General features: G+C 48.6%; 1 protein-coding gene across 1 annotated transcript; it reads left to right on the plus strand.

The window, feature by feature from the left end:
* The first annotated feature begins 1,916 nt into the window (after window positions 1–1,916).
* LOC144797759 (uncharacterized) lies at window positions 1,917–7,832 on the plus strand. Its single transcript, XM_078668520.1, has 4 exons — window positions 1,917–2,697; window positions 5,181–5,483; window positions 5,625–5,765; window positions 5,935–7,832. Exons 2-4 carry the CDS (start codon window positions 5,423–5,425, stop codon window positions 7,830–7,832), a joined length of 2,100 nt encoding a protein of 699 aa, XP_078524646.1. The 5' UTR covers window positions 1,917–2,697; window positions 5,181–5,422.
* The last annotated feature ends 1,771 nt before the right edge of the window (window positions 7,833–9,603 follow it).

A 9,603-nucleotide genomic window follows, 5' to 3' on the forward strand; every position in this document is an offset into this window, starting at 1 on the left:
GAAAAGCTTAAAGGTGATTCCCAGTTCATCTCTTTAATGTCCCTCCTGCTTTTAGAACTGGCTCAGCCCCCATAGTGTTCTGCTAAATTAAACCGCTCCTGGCACCAGGCTTGATGGCTAGCTCATCTAAGCCAAGGTTATCTCTCTCTTGTTTTGTGTTGTGGTACCTGCAAGCCTGCATTTCATATGGATAAAGCAAGCTACTAGAGGTGGGCGAGCCGCTGATAGTTTGCGCCAGGCTAGAGGCAGAAGCCTGGCTCTGGCTGACCTCGAGGTCCTCTTTGTCATGTTCCGCGGTGTTTATGGTTCCCGGGCTGTCGCAGGGAGCAAGGAAACTACAGTTCCCGGCATGCCTCGCGTATGTCACGTATGACGCCGAGTGCGCGCGCATGCCAGGAAATAAAGGAGCGGAACCAACGGCTGTGAAACGCCGATAATTCCGTGGATACAGGGATGTGTTTTGGAGCTCCGGACCATTGGTAGTATCCGACTTGTTTTCCCAAGTCCAACCGAACCGTGAGTAAAGGGCTTACAGGTGGCGGTGTGAGGCGTTGGTTATATCGATCCCAACAGCACACCGGCCGGCTGTCTCGGAAAAAAGGAAGCTTCATTCGGCTGAGTGTAACTAAGTTTCCAATCCTTGTTTGTTAGTCCAGAACCGTGTTTGGCATTTCAAGGGCAGTTGGAGCTACAGAGACCTTGCGCAGCTTCATTGCCAAACACAACTCTAAGTGTATATATGCGTGTATGTATCTCGTTCAAAATAAAAGCGATGGGACTCACTTGCACATGAACACTGAGCCTCGCTATTTATTTACCCTGAAGGAGTAAAACATTGACTCCTTTATGAAGTAAGGCACATTAAGTAATTCTGCAAAGTAGTGTGACGACAACACTGCATTCCGTTCTAAAGGAGCCTTTCTCTTGGTGAATTCCGGGGAGGTTCCGCATGAAGCAGAATTTATTGTTCTCTTGTTTTCGTTTCTGCAGGAGACAGGAGGGGTCTTGAGAGAGGGACTTGTGGTTTACCCATACAAGTAGATATGAAGCAATATTCAGGGTATGTGTAGGGTACTTGCTGTTATACAAACGTTATTCATGTTCCCCTTCACCCGTATACGTTATACAGTGTATGTTTTGTCTTGCAGCTGGGTACAAGTCCTCTTACCTCCTCCACATCAGTGTCTCCGCTAGGATTAAAGCCTTGTGTATTTTCCTTTACAGGTATTACTCACACATAGTGGGATGTTCTTTGGTTAGTGAAGGTCACTGTAGAATACCCTTTATAGAGTGAGGGAGATAGGGTAGTAGTAAGCCGGGATACCACTCATCAAAAAAATCCTGGTCGCAATTTTGACATGTCTGGTCGCAAAAGGCTGGTCGCAATTTTGACAGCTTTTGACATGTCTGGTCTTAAACTTCTGGTCTCATTTTTGACAGTTTAAGACCAGGACTGTTTAAGACCAGGGTTTGATCTGGCCTTAAACAGTCTGGTCTTAAACTTCTGGCCTTAAATTTAACAGCTAGGGCAGCAAAAACATGTGGTAATTGTGTATGTGTTTAAAAGTGCATAGAAAAACTGCCTGGTTGCAGGCTGGAATGTCTGGGCACTTTTAAAACTGGGGGTTTGCAGCCTGCTGCTGTTTGAACAGCTGCTGGGGCAGGCCTGAGTTCCCCAGCCCAGGGCCTGGGAAGAAGAATGTGTCATGTAGGTGTCAAAGCTGTAAAGGGTCCTCACAGTCTTAAACTCCTGGTCGCAATTTTGACAGTTTAAGACCAGGACTGTTTAAGACCAGGGTTTGATCTGACCTTAAACAGTCGTGGCCTTAAACTTATGGCCTTAAATTTAACAGCTAGGGCAGCAAAAACATGTGGTAATTGTGTATGTGTTTAAAAGTGCATAGAAAAAAACTGCATGGTTGTAGGCTGGAAATGTCTGTGCATTTTTAAAACTGGGGGTTTGCAGCCAGCTGATGTTTGAACAGCTGCTGGGGCAGTCCTGAGTTCCCCAGCCCAGGGCCTGTGAAGAAGAATGTGTCATGTAGGTGTCAAAGCTGTAAAGGGTCCTCACGTCTTAAACTCCTGGTCTCAATTTTGACAGTTTAGTTCCAATTTGACGTGGCTGGCAGGAAATTTGACATATGAGTCCCAAGGTAGATTCTGTTCCCGGGCTCCCTAATTCCCAGGAGAAGGGGTCACGTAGGGGTGAAGAGTTTTACACCGGCCCCCATTGTCTAACCCCACTCTTCCCAGGATAGGCCTTGAGTTTGAGTAACAGGTGTCAAAGTAAACAATGTTGTACTGTTTATACTGTACAAGGATAGAAAAAAAGGTTCCCATCCAAAGGCCACCATGACATTGTTCTAAACACCCCTCAAGTCATAAAGGGGTGTGGGGGGCTTCTAATTAGCATGCTAGGACAGGTATAAAAAGGCCCCTCATGGAACACTGCCAAACACCCATTCAAAAAACCCCCTTTGAGGAGCGACTGGCGTGGATTGTTCTGCTGTACCTGGAGGACTCCTGCATCTACAACCCAGTCAGAAAACCTTTGTGGATTTCTACACCATCAAGCCCTTCAAAACCTTGGGGAGTGACTGGCCTGGATTGTTTTGGAGCCAACCCAAGGAACTTAAGGCAAGAATGGACCGGAGCAACTTTTCCCAGATTGACACCGCCTGTCAACATGTAGAGAAGGTAAATAATGGATGGCGCAATGGTGTATTAGGGTGTACATGTAGTTTGGAAAAAAGTTGCACTTTTAAAAAATAGTACTATGTAGTGTGGATTGTAAACTGTTAATCTTTAAGGCGATGTGCTGTGTTTAATGTGAATAAAGGTTTTGTTGAAGGATGGAGTTTAAAAAGACCTGAATTGTAATGTAAAGGTATTTAAAATGAATAAAGGTTTTGTTGAGTTTAAAAAGCTATGTGTGTAGGTATTTAGTGTTAATGGGGTGGTGACGTAGGGTAGAGTTTGCAGGCTATGTATTTAAGGGGCATAATGTTGTAGGCCTTAGGAGGGTACATGCAGAGTGGAACAGGGTATTTTACAGCTCATAGAAACATTTAACCACACTGTAACGGTACCATAGGGGCTTTAAATAATATACAGGGCATATAATTAAAAAATTAATAATGCCTGGTTGCACTCACCAAACCGCTGTAGAGAGTTGGAGGGGTCCATGGAGGGCTCCGGGGTCCTTGCTGCTCCTTGGGGGGGTCCTGAGGGCCTTGTATTTAAAAAATAAATAAACCCTGGGGCCAGTTGTCCAGGGGGGCTCCTGGTGGGGCGCCATAGTCCCTTGGGGTGTCCTGGGGGTCTCTGGGTCCCTAGTGCAGCGTTATTTTTAAAAATATGCCCCCAGAGCCCTCGTGCCTCGGGCGCTGCTCTGGGGGTGGGGGTCGCGGTGTCTCTGGGCCTCCGCGGCCGTTCCTGGTGTAAATAAAAGGCCCCCAGAGCCCGCTTGCCTCGGGCGCTGCTCTGGGGGTGGGGGTCGCGGTGTCTCTGGGCCTCCGCGGCCGCTCCTGGTGTAAATAAAAGGCCCCCAGAGCCCGCTTGCCTCGGGCGCTGCTCTGGGGGTGGGGGTCGCGGTGTCTCTGGGCCTCCGCGGCCGCTCCTGGTGTAAATAAAAGGCCCCCAGAGCCCGCTTGCCTCGGGCGCTGCTCTGGGGGTGGGGGTCGCGGTGTCTCTGGGCCTCCGCGGCCGCTCCTGGTGTAAATAAAAGGCCCCCAGAGCCCGCTTGCCTCGGGCGCTGCTCTGGGGGTGGGGGTCGCGGTGTCTCTGGGCCTCCGCGGCCGTTCTTTTTAAAAAATAATCCCCCACGAGCCCGCTTGCTGCTGGCGCTGCTCGAGGGTGAGGGGTGTAGGGCTCCGGTGTCCTTGGGGGCTGTGAGGGTATATACCAGCCCCGGGCTCCACGTGGATCCAGCAGCAGGCAGCATGGCGGCGTGAGCTTCTCCGGGGCTGCTGTGTAAGGACCGCCCCCAACAGTGATGAGTTGGTGACATCACTGAAGGGGCGGCCCTAACCCTGCAGCCCCGGTGTGGTTTTTTATTGAGAATTATCTAGCGCTGGGCTTTACCCCGAATGTGTCAGGGCGCTTCACAATAGCGGGACACGCCTGGGGCATAGCGCTTCACATAAGAACTTGCTGCAAAAACATAAGGACTAAGGATTACATGCACTACATAAAAAGATACAAACAGGAAAACACACCACGGAGCTGCAGGGCAGGGTCCGCCCCTCCACTGATATCACCAGTGATGAGTTGGTGATATCACTGGAGGGGGCGGACCCTGCACTGCAGCTCCGAGGTGTTTTTTTTTTTTTTTTTTTTTGTGTTTTATTAGCTAGCGCGAACTGTACACGAAGGCTGGCAGAGCGCTTTATATATGACCCATTTGTAAGACATAAGCACTAAGAATTGGATGAGTTATATAAAAAAGATACAAGTAGAAAAAATGTAGCGCAGACTTTATCCCAAGTTGTCAGAGCGCTTTACACAAGAACCTGTTTGCAAAACATAGGGACTCAGGATTACAGGCATTACATAAAAGATACAAACAGAAAAAATACTGCTTGTTAGCGCAGACTTTACCCGAAGGTGTCAGAGCGCTTTACATAAGACACAGTTGCAAAACATAAGGGGAGTGACATGTGTGCCGGTTACAAAAGCAAACGTTAAGTTACATGAGTAATAAATAAAGTGACAAGTGTGCAGGTTACAAGAGAAAACAAAGTACAGTTAGAGCTATAATACTGTGATATAAGGCAGACACTCGAGCACAAGAATAAGCATTATGTAGTCAATTGTGGCAATGGCGCAACTATTTAAAGCACTCAAAATGTGAGAGTTATTAAACAATGTGTTACAAGAGAAAAGTGGCATGTACATGTTACAAAAGAGTAACCGGTATATAGGGTAGTGGTTAAATGTCAGAAGTGCCAGGTGTACCTAAAGTGGTTTACCCCATAAGCAAAGGATATGGCGCAGGTTGTTTTTTAACATATGTTTTAGCGCAGCACTTGCAACGCTTTTTTAAAAATGTGTGTTGGTGCACCCCTCTTATCAGGTTTTAAATGTATACAAGAATTGTTTGAAGTTGTGATACTTTTGTTTAAGAAAGGCGTTTACTAAAACCGCTGCTTTTTTTTTTTTTTTTTTTATGTTTAATACAGGTGCAAGACCTTGCAAATGCAACCGTCACCAATGTGCCCCCTGCGCTGGCCCCAGCTGTAATAAATAGCAACGCTGGGCACTTGTCAGCCCCGCAGCCTGGTATATATATATTTAAAGCTATGTAGTTCTACGTAGTTTTGTACACCAGTCTCTCAGAAGTTCTCTTTTTTCTAATGGGCTCTCATGTGTGTATGCTTTTACAGCTTATGACCCTGACCTACAACAAGCTTTTGACGATTTTATGGAGTACATCGAGGCTCAAGACGCTCTGAACACTGTGCAAAACACTTCAGTTCCTACAGGTAAATAAAAAGACAGCTGTTATTTAAACTGTCTAAGACGCTGGGTAGTTGGTGGGGTAGGCCAGAGTCCTGACCCTGAGGATGTATAGAGGTAATCATCAGAAAAGATGTCTAATGTTGGGTATTATTTTTTTTTTACAGGTGTCCCTACGCTATGCCAGGACGTCGTCAAGGTCCAAGAGGCGGCGCATGGTTCAAAAGAAATCCCCTTGAAGAGGAAAGCTTCAACTTCTAAAGTGGGACCACTGTCAAAGAAAGGAGCTGCAAAAAGACCTCTTTCAGGTGTGTTTTTTACAAAAGGGTGTGAGAAGTACTAGAGGTGTTACAGCTGCTTGTAGCAAAGCCTATATCAAAAAAGGTGGTTGTGTAGGACGTAGTCCGCTGGTGCTTGTATGTGTTGTTTTTTTTTATGCTTTCTCTAATATATATATATTTTCTGTTTATATTTTAGAAGCGGCTCAGAAACATGCGGCTGAAGAGAGGTCGGTGGCGCCCTTAATGGACATAACAACATCCGTCCAGAACAACGGAAGCGGCGCGAAAGGCGTGAGTAGGCGTGTACGCCAGGAAAAACTCTCTACCTACTACACACCAAGCAACACGCTGAACAACCAGCTACAACAATCTATTCTGCACAGGGGTGGGGTCAACACTGGCGGCCTGCCTACAAACCAGGCCTCCCTTAAGAAGAAACATAGGGACTCAGAGAACCTCCCCAACCCTTTAAAACGTGTGAAGGCCTGTAAGGTATTCACAGATCCCCAAACAGAACAGTTAAACATGAAGAAGAAGACACCGGAGGTGCTCCAAGAGGGTCAGGCAAAGCTCTTAAGTCCTGAGAAGAAAAGCCCTAGCACCCCTGAGCCCCAAGCTAGCCCCTTAGATTTATCTATAAAAAAGGATGCTAAGCCCTTGAATGAGACCTATACAACCTTGAGCCCCAAGGAGGTGTTAGCTGCACCTGTGGGTGTAGAAGAGGCGTCGCCACCACAACCCCCTAAAACATCGCGCCTCTCAAGGAAACATCTGAAGCTGAAACCGGGGGTCCCTAAGCTACAGTTAGCAGAGTCCCTCAGCAGCCCTAAGGCAACGGCGGATCCACCAAGCGTCCTGAAACCCCAGACAGTGCCAAATAGAATAACTGTACATGTAGAGGTGCACGCCCCTGAACAGCCCCCAAAACCGGTTGTAAGTGTTCAGGCACAGCCTAGGGTCTCAACAGGTGATACTGCGCAACCCCTAGAAGGTCCTTCTACCACGATTAGCAACTCTCTTGAGGCATTGAGGGGGTTGGTAGACAACATAGGTAGAACCCCAGAAGCGGTGTACCAGGGGTCTTTGAGCACAGAGGGTTTACAGAACACAGGTAACCAGGCACCACACCCTACCACCGACATTTCAACTAGGCCCCAGGATTACAACGACACCTCCTCACAATCCTCATACCCTTTGTCCCCGAGTACCCCGCCAGGAGCATACGACCCTACCAGCCCCACGGCCATCCACATGTACACCCCCGTGTCCAGCCCCTCTGCCAACCCCGTGTACAGTCCTGTGTCCAGCCCAGCTGCCAAGCCCGTGTACAGTCCCGTGTCCAGTCCCGTGGCCAGCACCTATGCCAACCCTGTGTACAGTCCCGTGTCCAGTCCCGCGGACAGCACCTCTGCCAACCCTGTGTACAGTACCGTGTCCAAACCCGAGGCCAGCCCAGCTGCCAATCCCGTGTACAGTACCGTGTCCAGTCCCGTGGCCAGCACCTCTGCCAACCCTGTGTACAGTCCCGTGTCCAGTCCCGCGGACAGCACCTCTGCCAACCCTGTGTACAGTACCGTGTCCAAACCCGAGGCCAGCCCAGCTGCCAATCCCGTGTACAGTACCGTGTCCAGTCCCGTGGCCAGCACCTCTGCCAATCCTGTGTACAGTACCGTGTCCAAACCCGAGGCCAGCACCTCTGCCAGCCGCGTGTACAGGTCCGTGTCCATCCCATGGGACATGCCCGTGTACAGACCCGTGTCCAACCCCGTCTTTGAGGGTTGCAGTATAGATGGGACTGGGGGGGTGCCTCCATTTATAAGACCTCGCAAGGTGTGCCCCCCTAAGCAGGAACAAGATGGGTCTGTAAACACAGAAGATGTATTGAAGACACACGTAAGAGAGATACAGATGGCGGTTCGAAAATTAAAACGGCAGGCGAACCGTGCACTCATAAGAATGGATATGGGGTATTCCAATCTCATCAACAAGAGGGAGGCCCAACATCTGGTCGTGGCCAGGGTTGGGGTTTGTAAAAAAGACATCATACAGATGTGTCAGGCGGCTGTGGCCGACATACAAGGTACACATTCATGACTATGTAAGTACCAACCCCTAAAGACCCCCACAACCACTGGTGCTCATAAGAGACCCCCAAAATATAGCCGTACGGTCCAGAGGTTAGTGACAAAGTCTGCACGCTTCTTAAAACTGCTCAAGCAACGCCCAGTTGGTACCCCACAAACCTTCAAACAAGACCCCAATGTTTCCATAGAACCCTTCAAACAAGACACCCCTGTTTCCCTAGACCCTTTCAACCACGGTACCACAGCTTCAAGATCAACGCCTGAAGCATATAAGCCAGCACTTCACCGCCGACAATACATAGGGGCAGGGTCTAACATACCTAGGGTCGGCCATTTAAAGGGGGTAGGGGGGATGGCAAAACTCCAAACAACGCAACATTCAGAAGGACCCAGGGGTGGAACTGTAGCGGGGGCCTCCATGAACAAGACATCCAACGACAGCGACCTACCTGTTCAGATAGGCTGGGGCTTGGTATCTAGAAAAGCCTGGGCCCGTAAAAAAAAACAAAAGTGGCTTAATAGTACAAAGCAACGCAGGGTTTTAATAAATAAGCTCAAGAAGGCTAGAATATGCGCTACCCGCAGGTTTACAAGGACTCCTGAGACAGGGACCACCCTGACCTCCCAAAGTGACACATCAGAGAACACCTCCACAAATCACACTCCTACTGATGAGGGCCCAGAGCCCTTGTTTTTAGAGAGTGTTAGGAGTTACACTCGCAATGTAGAGAGGTTTAGGGCCGTAGAACACTATGAGGAGTTTAGATTTGTTAACCTACATCAAATAACATCAACCACTCACGGTGTTCTGGCTATACATCAGGCTGTGCAGGAGCTCATAGTAAGGTTGTTACACGATGTGGGGCCTAATGACTTTTTCCAACTCCGCTTCCAGGGGCAGGGTTTTGACACACCGTTGTTCACCAGGCGGAAGACCCGAGATGTTTTTGATGCTGTGCAATTTTTAGAAAACCTCTCAAGGCTTTTACAGAGTAAGGCTGAACTAGTCGCCTATGGCACGTTTAGAGTCATAGCCCTCATTGTACGGGGGCGTGAGGGGGGTGTTTCCAGACCCTTAAAGAGCGTACTATACAGTAAAATAATTGGCAAGAAACAGAGGTGGCTGCTCAACTTTAGCAACGCCACTGCCAATACATGTCTGGCGGCCAGCATCGTGGGTCTGTTGATGACTCGCAAGACCCCTGACGCTGTCATCATGTCTAGAGCTGCTGAAGCCCATGAGGTTCTTGAAATACCTCCTGACCGAATGGTCGGCTTTGGTGATATAGGTCTTTTTGAGAACTATTTCGCCGTGACGGTGAAAGTTCTCTATCACAGCGGTTCCTGGAAGTACTTTACAACCGGGGAACCTGTGAGAAACAAGACCGTATATGTCCTCCACATGGAAAATCATTTTTACGGTATCTTGAACCTTAAAGGTTTTCTGGGGGCCAAATATGTGTGCGCCCACTGCGATCATATATACAACAATAAAACATACCACCAGTGTGAAATGTGTTGTAAGATGTGTCAGAGGGACGGCTGCATAGAAGACGCTACCCTAAAGGTGAGGTGCGGCATCTGTAGGTTGTTTTGTCGCTCGCAAAACTGTTTGAGCATACACGAGCAATCTTACAGCTGCGTCCCTAAAAAGGACTGTAGCGAGTGTGGGCGGTATGTGGCAGTGAATCACAAGTGCAAAGGTATGATATGTCCCCGTTGCCATGTATCTTACAAAGCCGGTACCAACCATCAGTGTTATATGGTTAAAGGTCCATCTC

The sequence above is a fragment of the Lissotriton helveticus genome, chromosome 12 (genome assembly GCF_964261635.1).
Source record: "Lissotriton helveticus chromosome 12, aLisHel1.1, whole genome shotgun sequence".
NCBI classification, from domain to species: Eukaryota; Metazoa; Chordata; class Amphibia; order Caudata; family Salamandridae; genus Lissotriton; species Lissotriton helveticus.

Bases quoted from the DNA above. Each gene is read 5' to 3' on its own strand.
- LOC144797759 (XM_078668520.1), top strand. From the start codon at position 5,423: ATGGAGTACATCGAGGCTCAAGACGCTCTGAACACTGTGCAAAACACT. The intron at 5,484-5,624 runs GTAAATAAAAAG...TTTTTTTTACAG, and splicing joins AAACACTTCAGTTCCTACAG to GTGTCCCTACGCTATGCCAG. The intron at 5,766-5,934 runs GTGTGTTTTTTA...TTTATATTTTAG, and splicing joins TGCAAAAAGACCTCTTTCAG to AAGCGGCTCAGAAACATGCG.